Below are 17,640 nucleotides of genomic sequence, written 5' to 3' on the forward strand. Positions count from 1 at the left end.
AGGGAGATTTGAATCTCAAATCCTGTACACAGAGCAGGAAGTTACACAGGCTTTTATACATCCTTTTTCCCAGCATACTTATCCAATAGCAAGCTGCCCCAAGTATCCATATAGCCAGCCAATCCAGTTCCCAGCTAGTTACCTCGTTCTCTGTATCATTTATTAAACTATACAGAAAGCTGCTTTATACAGCATTGTTCTTCCGTATCTGCCCTGCGTGGCCTTGCTTAGTTTCAGGCAGTCTGACTTTGCAACATATTGTTGCAGATTCTCAGCATAACTGCTGTGTGTGCCTCCAGGCGGGGGTGGGGGGGCCAAGGACACCTGGGCCTAGTGCGAGGGGGCTTCATCGACACTCGTGGTCTTCCATCCCCTCGAGTTACCTAGTAGCCATGCCCCAGTGTCCCCAACACTAGGTACAGAGTGCACTGCAAGTTGTTTCCTTCTGGGGGAGGTGTCTATAGAGGAAAGGAGGAGGGAAAGGAGGGCGCACCCATGAGTGCATCACCAACTCTATTGCGCAAAGGCTGTTAAGCAAGTGACCCTTGCCCTCTGCCCTAGTCTAAAGTCCACTGAAAGACTCCCATTAGCTCCAACAGGCTTTAGCTCAGGCCTCAAGGCCCACTGAAGCCAACAGGAATCTTTCCAGCCAGTGCAATGGAGATTAGACCAGACCCATAAATAGCAACTTTTCAGTAGCTGCTGAAAGCAAAGAACATTTCCAAAATAATCAGCAGCAAACACAATCAGCCCCAGCTGAAAATAACTGTCAAACAGCTGGACTGTCAGAGCCCTCTTATCCTTCTGGGCTCCTACGGAGTAGCCAGCCTACCTTCAGCTCTGAAATGTCAACTTTTCTGTCTGGACTGAGAAATCTGACACTCCCTCCCCACCTTTGACAGGTTTCAGAGTAGCAGCCATGTTAGTCTGTATCTGCAAAAAGAAAAGGAGTACTTGTGGCACCTTAGAGACTAAGATTTATTTGAGCATAAGCTTTTGTGAGCTACAGCTCACTTCATTGGATGCATGGTTAGTATAGGCTCAAGGACAGATTCTATGACAATTTAAAAGATAGTGACTCTTGCTGAGTCAGATTAAGTCTGAGAACAGTTAATCAGTAACATTTTAGTTCCTCAGCAAAAAGCCTTGCATTCCCTACTTATCCAACACCCCCCTGAAGTGGACAACGGGTGGCTGGTGTTGTCACTGCAGTCTGCATCTTTGCCTTTTATTCTCATTGTCACTATGTTGAAATAGACTATTGTGATAAATTAAGGAGTGGGGGAGCTCCCTTTTATGGACACCCAGCCAGGCAGTTAGCTACAAAATCCCTGTTAGTGGCTGTTCTCTACTTGCTGTACCTGTAAAGGGTAAAAAGAAGGGAGTGGGCACCTGACCAAATGAGCCAATGGGAAGGCTAGAACTTTTTAAAATTGGGAAAAAGCTTCCTTTTGTCTGTACTGTTGTTGTTCTCTAGAGAGAAGGGACAAAGCTGGGACAGGGCTGAAACTATGCTGTAAAAACCAGGTATGAAAAACCATCAAATCATACCTAGAACTACACGTGAACCCCAGATATGTAAGTAGATCAGGAATGTCTAGGAGGATGCGATTAGGGTTATTTCTTATTGGCTTGTGGACTCCTCTGTGCTAACCCCCAAATGCTTTTATTTTGCTCATAACATTTAAGCTGAACCTCAAGAGAGCTAGCTTGATGCTTAATTTTTGTAATTGTTTTTCTAAGACCTTGCAAAACACCTAAGATCCAGATGTATTTTCTTTCTTTTGTTTTTAATAAAATTTACCTTTTTTTAAGAACAGGATTGTTTTTTTGTGTCCTAAGAGATTTGTGCACGTTGTTTAATTAGCTGGTGGCAACGGCTGATTTCCTTGGTTTTCTTTCTCAGCTTTTCCCTGGAGGGGGCGTGAAAGTGCTTGAGAGTATCTCACAGGAAGGAATTCCCAAGTGCTCCTTCCTGGGTTCTCAAAAGGGGTGGGGGGCGATTTTCACTTGGGTAGTGGCAGCATCTACCCCTCCAAGGTCAGAGAAAAGCTGTAACCTTGGGAGTTTAATACAAGGCTGGAGTGGCCAGTATTAATTTTTAGAGTAACAGCCGTGTTAGTCTGTATTCGCAAAAAGAAAAGGAGGACTTGTGGCACCTTAGAGACTAACCAATTTATTTGAGCATAAGCTTTCGTGAGCTACAGCTCACTTCATCAGATGTATATCGTGGAAACTGCAGCAGACTTTATATATACACAGAGAATATGAAACAATACCTCCTCCCACCCCACTGTCCTGCTGGTAATAGCTTATCTAAAGTGATCATCAGGTGGGCCATTTCCAGCACAAATCCAGGTTTTCTCACCCTCCACCCCCCCACACAAATTCACTCTCCTGCTGGTGACAGCCCATCCAAAGTGACAACTCTTTACACAATGTGCATGACAATCAAGTTGGGCTATTTCCTGCACAAATCCAGGTTTTCTCACATCCCCCCCACCCCCATACACACACAAACTCACTCTCCTGCTGGTAATAGCTCATTACCAGCACTTCTGCACTTGAAGTGCCAGAGTGGGGGAATCAGTCTCGACAACTCTGAAAGCTGTTACCAAAGAACTAGTACAGTTACCACAGGGCTAGTTGCAGAGTAGCAGCTGTGTTAGTCTGTATCCGCAAAAAGAAAAGGAGTACTTGTGGCACCTTAGAGACTAACAAATTTATTTGAGCATAAGCTTTTGTGAGCTACAGCTCACTTCATCGGATGCATTCAGGGCTAGTGGCGCTAGTCTGTGATGCCTTCCTCTTGTCCTCAGCTGCTTTGCTAGCACTTACCCTTCCCCAAGGATTCATCTGCGTCAATGTTTTCAAAATGCATATGGAACAAAGAAGAAGCAGAAAGAATGCAGGAGGCGGCAATGGCCTTGCCTCAGGGGACTGAGTAGTAGGATGTGTTCATGTCACTCTCTTGAGGCAGCTAAACATTCAGCACATACCTTTAGCACCTTTAACCCTTCTACTACGCTTACATAAGGCCTGTTCAAAAGGAGAGGGGTCACTTTATTTTTCTTTGGTCAGCGAGGACAGCACAAGTAGTAGCTGGCACAAGCTGGAGGGGGGATGGTGCAAGATTAGTATGAGTGAGCAGGAGAAAACTTGAAACTGAAAAAGCTGCACAGGAATTTTGAGTCCCCACCCACGGAGATTGTTTAGTCTCCCTTTGACTGTCATCTACCAGCCCTGGCAGAGGACATTCCTACCACCCTGGAGCCCTCCCATGACAGACTCAGTCCATGCCAAATGCTAGCCCAGGAGACTGATGTCCTTATCCCCAGAACAGGAACAGCTCAACTAGTGGAATCTTCCCTGCGAGCGTGCCTCACGCCTGCCCTGAAGGGATCTGGTGACTAGGGTGGACAGCTATCCATCAAGTCTTGGACTGAAGCTCCAGTTCCCTATTGGCCACTGAACAGCCATTCGATAAATTTCGATCTCTACTAACTGAGGCTGGTGGAAAGATCCACAGCCAATTTCTTGAGTTATCCACTCCCTTCATAGAGCATTCACACTGCACATTCAGCTTTCAAGAACCCAAAGAAGAACTGTATATATCTATATCACATAAACACCACCCTATACCGGAAACCTACTGACCACTATTCCTACTTACATGCCTCCAGCTTTCACCCAGACCACATGACATGATCCATTGTCTACTGCCAAGCTCTACGATACAACCGCATTTGCTCCAACCCCTCAGACAGAGACAAACACCTACAAGATCTCTATCAAGCATTCTTACAACTACAGTACCCACCTGCGGAAGTGAAGAAACAGATTGACAGAGCCAGAAGAGTACCCAGAAGTCACCTACTACAGGACAGGGCCAACAAAGAAAATAACAGAACGCCACTAGCCATCACCTTCAGGCCCCAACTAAAAACCTCTCCAACGCATCATCAAGGAGCTACAACCTATCCTGAAGGACGACCCATCACTCTCACAAATCTTGGGAGACAGGCCAGTCCTTGCCTACAGACAGCCCCCCAACCTGAAGCAAATACTCACCAGCAGAAGGGGAGTACAAATACTCACATAACAGAATCACTAACCCAGGAACCTATCCTTGCAACAAAGCCCGTTGCCAACTGTGCCCACATATCTATTAGGGGACACCATCACAGGGCCTAATCACATCAGCCACACTATCAGAGGCTCGTTCACCTGCACATCCACCAATGTGATATATGCCATCATGTGCCAGCAATGCCCCTCTGCCATGTACATTGGTCAAACTGGACAGTCTCTACGTAAAAGAATAAATGGACACAAATCAGATGTCAAGAATGATAACATTCATAAACCAGTCAGAGAACACTTCAATCTCCCTGGTCACGCGATTACAGACATGAAAGTTGTGATATTACAACAGAAAAACTTCAAAGTCCAGAGAGAAACTGCTGAATTGGAATTCATTTGCAAATTAGATACAATTAACTTAGGCTTGAATACAGACTGGGAATGGCTAAGTCATTATGCAAGGTAACCTATTTCCCCTTGTTTTTTCCTACCTCCCTTCCTCAGACGTTCTTGTTAAACCCTGGATTTGTGCTGGAAATGGCCCACCTTGATTATCATACACATTGTAAGGAGAGTGATCACTTTAGATAAGCTATTACCAGCAGGAGAGTGGGGTGGGGGGAGAAAACCTTTTGAAGTGATAAACACCCATTTTTTCATGGTCTGTGTGTATAAAAACATCATCACTACATTTTCCACTTTTATGCATCTGATGAAGTGAGCTGTAGCTCACGAAAGCTTATGCTCAAATAAATTGGTTAGTCTCTAAGGTGCCACAAGTACTCCTTTTCTTTTTTGTATATATCTTTTAAAACTACCTTCACTTCAGATCTTAACTGCCTTTGCCCTGAAGCGACTGTAATGAGAAAGGGGCACACTTATGAAGCACTATTTGGCGTTTGAATGGTCAACATTCCCCCCCCCCCAGTCATGAGGTGCCAGTCGACTAAGCACTGGCATCAGCTGAAGTAACAGGAGGCGGGGAATGACTCAGTCTCCTAGTGCATGCTGTGTTGCTCAGGAGGACACAATGTGCAAATAGATAAAACTTCTGCAATTATATCACATGAAAACAAATCAGAATTGCAGCCCTGTTTCTTAATCCAGAGGAGCTGTCAGCAATATCTACTACCAGAAGAAGCGGAGAGTCTCAGCATGGCTAGTTACTTTGTGCAGTCGTCAGCATTTATTGGAAGCCAAAACATGGCTAACACAAGAAACAGTCTGCCTGGGAAAATGGCCAAATACATGACAGCTGTTTACTTATTAAAGTTTACTTATTACTTATGGGGGGCCCCATCCACATCTGAAGGCCACTCCACCAGCCTAATGGGAGGAGCTACTGAACATAGGGCTCAAGCAAGTTTGGGGGGCAACAAATGATAAAACAGAGACAGAAGCGAGGGTCACAGGGTTGTAAGCGGGGAACCAGAGGAGGATACTGAGCAGAGAACCGTGGACAGCATCCACTGCTCCTCAAAGGTGTCTAGGGAGTCCACAGATGTTATATTATGACATGTATCAGGAAGCCAATGAAGGCTCCTGGTTTCCTCTTCCTCCTTCAAGAAGAGAGATTGCTTAATTCTTACACAGTCACTCTCTCCTTGTTCTCCCCCCATTTAGTCACTTCATCTGAGAGACAAGGATTGCCCAACTCTTCATGTCATGAGATTTCCATTTGACATAGAAAGCACTTAGCTTGTATCACACAGCTCAAGGCATGACGGCTCTTTAGAACTCCCCCACCTCCAAAAGTGCATCATAACCTTCTCTCCTCTAGGGAAAGTTTTACAGAAGTTGTCTACCAATGCTTTCCTACTATCACTAACACTTGTTGAGCTTCACTAGTGCCACCAATGCTAAGAACTCCAGTGTAGACAAGGCTCCTGCAGCTGCCATCATTTTCCTCCATGGGTGATTTGTCTTATCTGGAGCAGGATTAAAAGACATGGAATTTGGAAGAACATCATCAGTGGAAATAGCAACAGGGTTGGGTGATGTAGTATTTACAAGTTTTTCCACCATTGTTGTATTTCCCTAGCATAGACAAGGCTTTTGTAAAGCAAAGATCTGTGTTTCCAAAGACACCCTCTGCTTTGCTGAAGTTTAAAATGACATTATCCCCACCTCTGAGTAGGTATGGCAAAGCAGAACTTGTTCTTCTGTCTTCCCTCCACTTCACCAGCAGAATGGATTTAAGTTCTTCTTTCATTTAACTTGGTTGCCCAATGCTCTCTGTAGAAGGATGACCGTATACATCTCTCAATGATCTAGTTCACAACTGTGTAAGCTGGCAACTGGGTTAGATAAGCAGGAATGTTTCCCTGCCATAGGGTCTCTACCTTATTAATGAAGCATTCAGCCAGCATTCAAACAAAAGGCCATTAAAGCTTTGTACCTCTGAGCCACATGTCAAGATAATTTAGGGAGAGCAAAGTTATGCTGAGCAATGAAGCCAGCCTTAGTAACATTACTGAGCCACCCTTCCCTGCCCTCAGGCTCTGCCATTCACCTTGTTCAAATCTGAGCCAATATAGGGTGAGATTCTGAAACAGATCTAAATATCCAGCTTGACAGTTCCCAGCTCTTAATTACCTCTGTGCAGTACAGGAGACTGGGAGAGGAGCTGTGCAGAGATGGAGGCTGCAGGTTTTGTTCAGTATCTTCCTCCTACGAAGCACAGAACAAACTGTCCTCCAGCCACTCCCCAGGGACAGCACAGACAGTGGCAGGGAAAGCTTCCAATAAGACTTAACCTCTGCAGCCCAAAGGAGCTTGGCTACGTATGGAGAACACTTTTTCTAGAAACTGCTATTGTATAAGCAACAAGCTGTTGGACACAGGTTTGTATGTTGCAGAATAATTTTTGCTCAAATATCCATAAACCACGTTGGAACCTGGCCCAGTGGTACATTCAGAGTAGTATAGTTCCACTCTTTCACAGCATCCAGTTATGCTGTGTCAGACAGGAGTAACTGATGAGAGTAACTGCATGGACTGCGGCACACTTGGGACATTTCACTTTGATACCTGACTTGAGCAGGCAGTAAGGAGCATAACTCTGAAGATGCTCCTTCAGCTCTTATGGATTGGAAAGAAGTCAAGAAGAAAGGCTCCCAGGTGATATATACAGATGGTTAGAACTGCTTTTAATTTGAGTGCAAGAGCATCATCTGGAATTTGTTTTTAGTTTTTTGTTTTGTTTTGTTTTAAAACAAAACACGGGTGATAAAATTCATTCAGGCACATCAACCAGTCCAAATAAAAGTCACTTCCAGCCTTAGACCAAGCATGAAAATTTCAGATCAAAGTTAGAGGGCACTATAAAAGCTGAACATTTTAACTACTAAGGAGCAAGTGAAGAGCTCAGGCCATGAAGACAGCAAGTCATACTCATGTGAGATAAAATCCTCCATGCAGCTCTTTTATTTGGGCATTTAGCTTACCCCAAAAAGATAAGCTATGTAATGCTGTCAGTTGTCCGTTGAGAACATCTGCACTGCCACCTACAGACATACCATCAGACAGGGGTTCTCACAGTAAATCATAGAATATTAGGGCTGGAAGAGACCTCAGGAAGTCATCTAGTCCAACCCCCTGCTCAAAGTAGGACGAACACCAACTAAATGAATTGGAGTGGTCTAGAAGTGCCACACAGCAGCATGGGTACACGTAAGGGAGGGGGATAGAAGGAAATAAAGTGACACTGAGGGGGCAGTGCTATAGTTTAGTAGGCCTCGTCTTCCCCACAGCAAAACTTGAAGTTTCAACAAAAACCCACCCCAGACAGGAAGGAAAGTGGCCCTGATTATTTTAACATGAACTTTTATTTAAGCTTTTATTCTATGCAAATATTAAAAAAAACAAAACAGATCTTAGAAAAGATTTTTTTTCTTTACACAAAAACCAGGACAATGTGGAAATGGCAAGTGGACAGAAGAGGGACACTCTCCTTCCTCAGTACTTTTTCAGTTTGTAGGGCAGGCCCAGTGTAGACTTGGTACCGGGAAGGGGAGGTGAGTGCCAGACAGCAGAGCTGGTACGTTTGAAATATCGCGGCTTGTTCTTGTAGAAAATGTCCTCCAGTTTAGGGCTTATGATCAGCCCGAAGAGTGTCTCGATATTTGGAGGGTTGTAGTATTGGTATGTAACAGCTTGATTAAGCTGAGCCCCTGGGAAAATAACCACCATGTTACACTAACAGTCTAAGTAGCACCTCGGTACTCCTGTTAAACCTCACTCCCTTGGTACCATGATTACTGCGAGTCAGTGCATGAAAGCCAAGATCTAAGAGCAACCCTCCAGGCTCTATCGCCCTGCAGAAGGGCCTCACAGAGCCAGCTGTGGAAGAGATTTGGGGTGGGCATGGCAGATACTGAATTCTCAGTACTGGATCAAGGTTTTTCCTGGCTTCATATAGAACCTTACATTCCCCCTCATGCAGAGAATATAATTGGTTTCCAAGGCATCTTTCATATTCCAGGTATCTCAAGTACTATGGAAAACCCACCACTGAAAGAAAGGATTGCCTGGCACTGGTGAACTCCCTAGCCTTCTGATTTCAAACAGTGCAAAAGCGCTTCAGCTCTAGGGATGGGCACAAGGGATTCTGAATTAACAGCTGAACAATAGCACCTGCTCAGACTACCACTCCAAGCTAGTACCACACGGCACTGCAATAAGTTGAAGCCTCATGCACTTCTGGCCTAAATCGTGGCTTCCTCTACTTCTAAGCCTCCCTGAGAAATCTGGGGTCTTCCAAATTCTCATAGATGACGTTTCAGTGGGTATAACAAAATATGCACGTACCGGTGGCCCAGACTGGGATGGGCTTGCGGGGCTGGCTTTCATCATCTGTGGAGTCATCACTGTTCAGATCCAGCCCATAGTTATTTGGATTTACCTTGGGAAATCTGGGTTCTTTTGAGCCTAAAGGGGGCCTTTGATAGGAGTCAGAGACAGGAGATTTCTGAAACCATAAAGAAAAGTTAGATATATAGCCTTAAAAGAAAAACAAAGCAACCAATTACCTTATAATGATACTTCTATGTAGTGGTGCTGATGAGACAGCTTGAGTTTCCAGAAAGAACCCCTGTTGATTTTGATTAGTCTATTAGTTATTTATGACAGAAATATCCCAGGTTCTAGGAGCAGGAGATTTACATTGTGTACTCCAAGAATCACTGGTGCCAACAGCAGGTGGTAGGACAGCAAATATCAGCACCAATAAGTTTAATATATACAGCTTTGCTGCTATCCATACAACACTAGGTTTGAATCACACATTACTGTTCTGCCATGAGTCCCCATGGGCAGGAGAATGAAATAGATACTCTGCCCTGGAGGGAACAAAGGTGAGCCATGGAAGACAGGAAGTGGCAATGGTATGACTCTGGCAGTCAAGGTCACGTTCATACCTGAACTTCAATCCCACTCCAAAACACCAGATCCAGAGATCATGCCTGTCTGTTTATGGGAAGGCAAAAACAGCCACATGATAATGCAGAAGGAATACACTGCTTAAATAATTTAGGCTGGGATTTTCAATTGATCCCAACTTCCTTAGATCCCTGTGTAGAAAAAACAGCATTCTTCCCCTGCACACCCTGTAGGGGCTGAGCAGGCTGCTTTGGCAGTGCTTCCCACCCATGCCAACGGAGAGGGTTTGTGGAGGGAGGAATTAAGACTTGAACGTGGATCTCTCGCCTAGTAAGCTACCAGGCTGTGCTGAAGCATAACATTTTATGCTACAGGACTGTTTATACAACACTGTTTACTCAGTTGATCTGAGTCACATTTGATGTCAGACATTTGCTGTTCTATAATTAACCTAAAAAAAAAAAAAACAAGCTAAGTGTAGAGACTCATCTAAAGCCATGTGTTGCCAATAACATTTTTTAAAAATGAACTGTATACAATCAAAAGATCAAACATCAACAATATCATTCTTGGAACAGCAGGAAGTTGCCCTGTTTTTCACCCTCTAGGTGTTCAGCAGCGGCATCTTTCATACATCAGGAATAGTACGGCTGGAAAGCACAACTAAGAGCAGCAACAGCAATTACTCGGATTGTAAACTCACTGATGCTGGTGTCTGTGCAGTACGCTACACGGGACTGAGCACCATTAGCTCACAGGACCTCTTCCTTCCATCTCACTCCCTCCTCACAGCTGCAGAGGCAAGGAAGCTACTTAACACAGCCTGTTTGGTGCTCCTGCTGTTCTACAACAACAAAATCTCCTGAAAAGCACACACGCCTAAGGGGCTTCATACAACCATAAAGTGCTTCGGGAGTCGGACCTTTTTCAAACCAAGGGAAGGAGTCATTGACTCAGTGTTACATATCTTCCTCACCCAAAGAGGACGTGGGCGTCTTGTATTAGTTGTCAGATACTACGCATAGGGGACAAAAGTCAACATTTGAAGAGCCACCCACTTATCCACCTTTGAATTCCTTCTTAAAGTCTCACTCTGCTGTGATGCCTCTCCCGTACCAGATGGAAATGATTTGCAGGCAAGTGCCAAGAAGAGAATTGAATTTTTCTGATACTCTCTGTTCATTGTATAACTTCATTCCCCTCACCCTCTCCATTTGTCCACTTGTCACATCCCATCTGACCCCTGGACTGTAATCTCTCTGGAGCAGGGAGTGTCACTTGTCTGTACAGTGCCTAGTACTGTGGGACCATGACAGGAATTCCTAGCGATAATAAAAGCCATAGGATGACACGAGGTTTTAACATTCTACTCCTGACTACAGGTAAGTGCAACACCTAGTCATTTTTAGAAATAAGCGTAAGGACCCATAAGACAGTCAGTCACTTAGGCCAATTTCAATGCCTAGAGAGTTTGCTAAGAGCAGGAAAAAAATGGCTTTGTTCCAGCATGGCTGAGCAGGGGCAGTGTGTCAAAATGAGACCCACCACCTGCTGCAAGGACATTTCTTATGTGAACCCAATAAAGTTTCCCTCCTTTTTCCAGTGAGCTATAAAATACAGTCACAGAATACAAGACAAGTCAAGTTTCAGATGGTATCAGGCATCAGACAACCAGAAGTTATGGAAGAGGTAGTAGCTGGCCGCTTGAAAAAGCGAAGCTGATCCCATTGTGCCCTAAGTCTAGCTTTTCAGTTTGATTCACCGAACACTTCTAGGCTATAAACACAATGACGTTTTAACGCCAGTGGTGGTAGTTAGAGAGTTCAAAGCAACTGGAGAAACACTGAAGTTTCTCAGCTACCTGGTGTCACTAGAGAGGCTACAATACAGCACAAACTTCCAGGATCCTTCGGGATCTTGCGCCATCATGTGGCCATTTCCCATCACTTGTTTTAAATTCCAAACAAAAGGATTATCTCCATTGTTTCTATGTTGAGCCAAGTTTCTTATGGCTGCTCAGATAAGAGACATCACTGCTCTCTTTGAAGGAGAATGTCCCATACAAAGAGGAAAGGTTTCCATGGACCCAGGAAATTATAGCCCAATAGACATTGGAACCCCTGTCTTTGCTCATGCTCTTGGCTCACTCACCTCCACTGTTATATTCAGCCATTTACTGGGAACAATAGCAACAGATTCTGGTGGCTTGGTTTTATTTTCCTGCAGTTGCTGCCGTTCCTGCTCTTCTGGACTCTGTTCCTCCTGTTAACAAATCCAAGTTATACACAGATCACCCTGCTTTCACTCCCATTGAATCTGACTTGTCCTATATGAGAGGCCCTAGTCTCCCATTCATCATCACCTCCATCAGCAGGATGGGACACTACCCTATGAAGGGGACAGACACTCTCTCCACAGTGGAGGAACAGCAGCAATTCTTTGTTAGACTCCAACGCAGCCTTTTGCTGATTTGGACATTAGGTAGGCCTCAGTGCTACCCTACACGAGGAGAATGCAGCTGGTAAAGCTAAAGGCATGCTCAAGGCCACAGACATAAATAGAATAAAGTCCACTGCATGACACAAAGTCTCAACTCCCTACCTTCTTTTGGTTTTCCTCCTCCTCTGTAACCACTGCCAGGTCCATCTGCAGGTGAAGGGCCTTCCCCTTCTCTTGCTGTTTGTGACTCCTGGCAAATCAAAGCATAACTAAGTGAGTCAGAAAGTGAGTCATTTCCCATCCAGGATGCTCCAATACCAGCCTTCTGCACCCAGAACCCTCCGCTACAGCCCATCGCTCACACCCTTCTCCTAGTACCGACAAGATCTGCTTTGCCATGCTTGTCGCTCCACCCCCTTCCCTCTTCTCAGGAGTGTGGAAACAGGCTAGCTCTCACCTCTCCTTTGCCTGTTCCACCTGTTGCTGCTCTGCCAGTTTCTTCAGCTCCGCAATCTTTCTCCCTTTGTCCTGCTGTTCACCCTCTCTCCTCTTCTGCAGTAGCTCCTGCTGCTTGCGTTCATCCTCCTCCTGAGAAGGCAGAGCAAGTCCACTTCTTCTATGCTAAACGCGGAGGGTGGGTGAGTTACGGGTCAAGTGCCCTCTCCTAACCTTAATGCTACCTGCTCTGACCCATCTTCATCACCACCACTAGTTTCTTGGACCTTAGTTGTGCAGCCCTGCCCCCGTGGGAGAGGTCAGTAAAAACACCATGCACATCTATGGTGCTATGCAACTCATAATGGTGAGATGCATTAGAACAAACTTGGAGAGTGACCTTACACTGGGAAGGAAAGTAAGTGATAAGGCACCTCAGTCACAAAAGGGAGTAGGAAATTGGGGGGAGGAGGAGGGGAGGAGAGGGAGAGAGAGAGAGAGACACAGTGTGTGCGCGCACGCCTCTCTCTCTCTGTAAGTGTGTGGAGGTAAATTTATTCTGACATACTCATTGGCCTGTTCTCCCACAGCTATTTACTGGTTATTGTTCTGCCCTCTGCCCCATATGAAGCACACTGTGCAGATTTCCCATCATTCTGTTTTTCCCCTGTGAACTCTTCTCCTTACAGATGGTACCTAATCTTGCTCTTACCATCTGCAGCACTTTCTGTTTTCGGGTCTCCACATCCCCAGCCGTCTTAGCTATTTTTTTCTTCATCTTTTCTTCTACCACCTTCTCTTCTCGCACCTGAGAGAATCACACACATCAGGTCTGAACCCTACCTAGCCTTATATGGGACAGTCTTGACATGTTTATCTACAATAGAAAGAAGAGTCAGGAGCTCTTCAGGAGTGCGAGGCCCATCACATCCCATAGGGGACGATGCCTTTCTCTGGAGCGGAGTGAAAGTCCAAAGCCCCAGTGAAGCGTGTACATATTTTAAAAGGCAGATGGCACCCAGTGCAGCGAGTTCAGCCCCAGTCACAGTTCACAGGAGGAGAAGACCATCACCAGGAATACCTGGAAAGAGTACATGAAACAGCGTTACACAGAATCCAAAATACAGGATGCCATATTGCTACATGACCTTCATCGGAACAAGGGAAAGCCAGCAGGAAGATGGGCTTCTCTTTTGCTTAAGGTACAGTTTTCTTGCAGGCAAACTGACGTGCAAAATGAACTGGGGACATGGAGGTGAGAAGACCACAAATGCAAGATTCCCTCACTTTAGCTGAGTGGCCTAGCAATAAGCAAGAATGCGTGGAAAGGAACATGTGGTTGAGAGAAGAATACTGAGGACTGTATGTGGTTCTGGTTGTTAGTGCAGGGGAAAGATGCAGTCCTTTAGTCTTTGCCAATAACCTTGAAGGATGGATCCTGAAAAGATCTGCATTATGCCCCATCACCCAGAATGGAAACAAGCTCTGTAGTGTGTTGAGTTTTCGTCCTCATTTGGAAGAAGAAAGAAAAGGGGGAGAGGGGTTCAGTGAATGTCAACCTTCTCCCAGAGCTTAAGCCAAACCAACCAAGCTGGATCCCCAGGCTCTTGGGCTGCCCCTAGAACAGTGGTTTTCAAACTTTTTTTCTGGTGACCCAGTTCAAGAAAATTGTTCATGCCTGTGACCCAATGGAGCTGGGGATGAGGGGTTTGGGAGGGGCTCAGGCTGGGGGTGAGAGCTGCGGGGTGGGGCTGGGAATGAGGGGTTCAGGGTGTCGGAGGGGGCTCTGGACTGTGGCAGGGGGTTGGGGTGCAAGAGGGGGTCAGGGCTCTGGGAGGCTCAGGGCTGGGGAGGAGGAGTTTGGGGTGCAGGAGGGGCTCTGGGAGGCTCAGGGCTGTGGCAAGGGGTTTGGGGTGCAGGAGGGGCTCTGGGAGGCTCAGGGCTGTGGCAAGGGGTTGGGTGCAGGGAGGGGCTCTGGGTTTGGGGGCGGGGGGGCTGAGGCAGGGAATTGGGGCACGGGCTTACCTCAGGCGGCTCCCAGTCAGTGGGGCAGCAAGGGTGCAGATGCGGGCTTCCTGCCTATCCTGGCACCGCGGACCATGCTGCGCCCTGGAAGCAGCCAGCAGCAGGTCCAGCTCCTAGGCGGAGGCGCGCAAGCAGCTCCACGCAGCTCTCGCCCGCAGGCGCTGCCCCCACCGCACCATTGGCCAGAAACCGGCCAATGGGAATGCAGAGCTGGTGCTTGGGGTGGGGGCAAGGCGTGGAGCCCTGTGGCTCCCATGCCTAGGAGTTGGACCTGCTACTGGCCGCTTCCGGGGTGTCGGAACAAGTAGGGACTAGCCTGCCTTAGCCAGGCAGCACTGCTGACAGGACTTTTAAGGGCCTGGTCAGCGGTGCTGACCAGAGCCGCCATGAGCCAATCCCTTCCCTGACCCAGTTCTGGGTCGCGACCATGGTTTGAAAACCACTGCCCTAGAACACCAGGTCAACCACACACAGCACATCTCTAACTCAGCAGCACCTACTGATGAAGTGTTGGAGCAGCAGCAATACCCCAGATGCAAACGGTCAGCTCTGGAGCATTCTGCATATTCTCCCTGGTCTCTGCCACATGAGCAGTCTGCAAGAGCGTGCCTCACAGAAGTGGTATAAATAGAGACATCTGTCACACATGCAACTTTCAGCAGAGCTGTGCGTGGTTGTCAGTAGGCTGGAACCAAAGAAAGCAGCTCTTCCACTAGGAACTATTGCATCCAGGTGCAGGGACATTGGCCTTTGCACTGAAGGTGGATTACAGGAGTGGCTCACATGCTTTAGTGCAGTGCAAACAGAGTGACCTCCCTGCTCCAAGTACAGGTCTGTTTGGACCTAAATTTAGGCTTGACCAGGACTGGAACCGAGCTCACCTGATCCAAGCCTGAGAGAGTCGAGTTGTTCTCTGACCTAAGCGCAATACTTCCCATGAACCTGACTCAGCACCCACAGGGCCTGCAATGACTAAGCACACCCACGGCTGCATACTGTGTGCTGTGGAGTGAGTGTGCCAAGGAGCTGCAGTGCCCGTCACTCCGCTGTGCACACACAGCACAGTGAAGTGGTGGCAGCTGGCAGGAGTGGGGCACACAGCTGGCTGGAGGATGAGAGCTGAGCCAACCCAAACCTGAGCACCCCACTCAACCTGGACCCAACACTTGTATTCTGGTTGCAGGGCACAGGGCCTGCTGATAAGACCTTGATCAGCAGAACAAAAGACACCGCTACTAGTCCTCAAAGAGCTTAGAGTACCATAGATACTGAAATCCACGATAGGCATAATTAACACTGTTGCACGGACTTGACAGAGCAGAGCCTTTCCCTGTTGAACAGAGAACTACAGATAGAGCAAAGAGAGTCACTTAGGGCCTAATACCGAGTGGCCTCATTACCCACTCATGGCCTCTGGGGTCAGTGTCACTAGCATCAAGGATTTTAGTAACTGCCGATATGTTTATCACACAGTGAGGCAATCCATCGCTACGCCCTACTGGGTTCACTGCCCATTGCCGTGAGAAAACCCAACTGTCCCCAGGGGCTCTGTTTCCAGGTTGGGTCTCTTACCTTCTCGCTCTTCTCCTCAGTTTGAGAGAATTTCTGTTCCATCCGCTTTTTCTTCTCCTCTTCCATCTGCTCCACCCGTTCCCGAGCCTGCAGTGCCTTCCTCAGACGCTCCTCACGCTTCCTGGGGGATGAGTGGGGGCAGTTAGCTTTGGCTGCACTGCGGATTTGCCCTGGTTACAGCTATCAATGCCCCAGCACTGGAACAGCTCGCGCACTGGTGCACACCCCCAATGCAGAGTGTAAGAGCCTTTCATTGGCTCAGCCTACCCTTGCTTCAAACGGGGGTAAGCGCCATGGCCCCAACGGCAGCTGTACACCATTTCCACTAGCTGTTTGCACTAACGTAGCTGTAGCTAGATACCACGGGCAGTAATCAGGGCAAGTCACCAGTGTAGACAAGACCTTGAAGTGACTCAGAGCTGAACCAGAAGAGGAGCAGCTGGAGGGGTAGCCACTCACAATTTCATCTCCTCGAGGCGCCGTCTTTTCTCCTCCTCCACTTTCTGTCTTCTTTGTTGCTCTGCCTCCTGCTTCTTCCTCAGGCTCTCCAGCCGCTGGCGCTCCTTTTCCTGGGGTGGGCGGGAAGCTCAGATTACACCCAACTGCTAGGGCTTTTTTCTGCCCCAGGCTACTTGGGCACAGGAAGCCAGAGACAACACACCGGGGAACTGCCGCCTCAGTCAGAGACACATGCACACTCCCTCTGGAATAGGCACGTGTGGTAGGAACGAGAGAGTGCCGTTTTGGCAGCAGTGCTAGTTCAACCACTCCATTTCCTGAAGAAGAAAAGGAGCTCGGAGGGGGAGTGGGACGGGTCCTGTGAGTAAGACACCTCAGGCCCAATATCCTCTGCAGTACCTGTTTCTGCTTGGACACAGTCAGGCAAAGACACCATCAGTGACTGTGCTGCTGTATTCACCACAAAACGCTACTAGCCAGTGTCAGTGCTACAAATATGACGATTCCTCCGTTCTTCTGAGAGCCCTGAAGAGGACCCCTTTATGTCCTTTTTAGACACATGGTTTTTAGTCTAGAAGATAGAACGTAAGACCCTTTAAGTCATCTAGTTCATTTCCAGTGGCCAAACCATGATTGTTCCCTACAGTATATTCTCCAGGGCTTTGGCCAGCCTAGTTTGAGTGACACAAGTAGTATCACTTCCACCATATCCCCTGGAGATCATTTTACACACCATGAGATGTCCAATAGCAATCCCCTTCAGAGATTCTCAGTTTGTATTTGCCATGACTGAGTTTTATCCAGGTACTGTAAGATCCCCTTTGGGCCATTCTGAACAATTCTACTCACTTCCAGGTGTACACACCATCCACATGCTGCCCAGTACATCATTTCGCTCTCAGGTGAGACTCAGAAGAAATATTAGGTCTGCATGCAGGTTAGTGATGAGGTTAAAGAGCTGCCAGTGCCCATTACAGAGGTAATAAATGTGCCCACTATGAGTCCACAGACCCTGTGATTAAGGAGTCATTACTTACAACAAAATCCCCCTGTTTAGATATAAAAGAGGAGAAACAAGGATTACTGCTTCTGGAACTAGCCAAGTAAACCTAGAACCACAACCTTTGGACTCTAGTCTCATCTTGCCCAGTGGTTAGTTACAATGATCCTACCGCTTTTGTTCTCATTGCACTGCTTGTCTTACAACTGTCCAGCAGCCTGCTGGACAGCAGAGACCCAATTTCAAAT

The 17,640-nt window shown here is 47.0% G+C and overlaps 2 protein-coding genes across 5 annotated transcripts in view; both read right to left on the reverse strand.

The window, feature by feature from the left end:
• Positions 1–7,891: 7,891 nt before the first annotated feature.
• LOC140912498 (inner centromere protein-like) lies at positions 7,892–13,132 on the reverse strand. Its single transcript, XM_073346976.1, has 6 exons — positions 13,049–13,132; positions 12,359–12,522; positions 12,064–12,151; positions 11,614–11,724; positions 8,893–9,052; positions 7,892–8,255 (listed from the first exon to the last, which is right to left on the reverse strand). Exons 1-6 carry the CDS (start codon positions 13,112–13,114, stop codon positions 8,041–8,043), a joined length of 804 nt encoding a protein of 267 aa, XP_073203077.1. The 5' UTR covers positions 13,115–13,132; the 3' UTR covers positions 7,892–8,040.
• The window catches only part of LOC140912497 (inner centromere protein-like), a 61,478-nt gene continuing 56,968 nt past the window's right edge, over positions 13,131–17,640 (reverse strand). For all 4 annotated transcript variants that reach the window (XM_073346973.1, XM_073346975.2, XM_073346971.1 and 1 more), the window contains 3 exons: positions 16,393–16,502; positions 15,934–16,054; positions 13,131–13,417 (listed from right to left, as the gene is read on the reverse strand). In XM_073346973.1, the coding sequence (XP_073203074.1) occupies positions 13,379–13,417; positions 15,934–16,054; positions 16,393–16,502 (270 nt within the window). In that variant the 3' untranslated portion in view covers positions 13,131–13,378. The remainder of the gene's footprint in view (positions 13,418–15,933; positions 16,055–16,392; positions 16,503–17,640) is intronic.

The sequence above is a fragment of the Lepidochelys kempii genome, chromosome 6 (genome assembly GCF_965140285.1).
Source record: "Lepidochelys kempii isolate rLepKem1 chromosome 6, rLepKem1.hap1, whole genome shotgun sequence".
NCBI lineage: Eukaryota > Metazoa > Chordata > Testudines > Cheloniidae > Lepidochelys > Lepidochelys kempii.

Excerpts from the sequence above, each read along its gene's own strand:
- LOC140912498 (XM_073346976.1), bottom strand. The coding sequence starts at position 13,114 with ATGAAGAAAAAAATAGCTAAGACGGCTGGGGATGTGGAGACCCGAAAA. Across the intron at positions 12,523-13,048 it reads AACAGAAAGTGCTGCAGATG|CATAGAAGAAGTGGACTTGC; the intron begins GTAAGAGCAAGA and ends CTCCGCGTTTAG. Across the intron at positions 11,725-12,063 it reads AGGAGGAAAACCAAAAGAAG|GAGGAACAGAGTCCAGAAGA; the intron begins GTAGGGAGTTGA and ends ATTTGTTAACAG.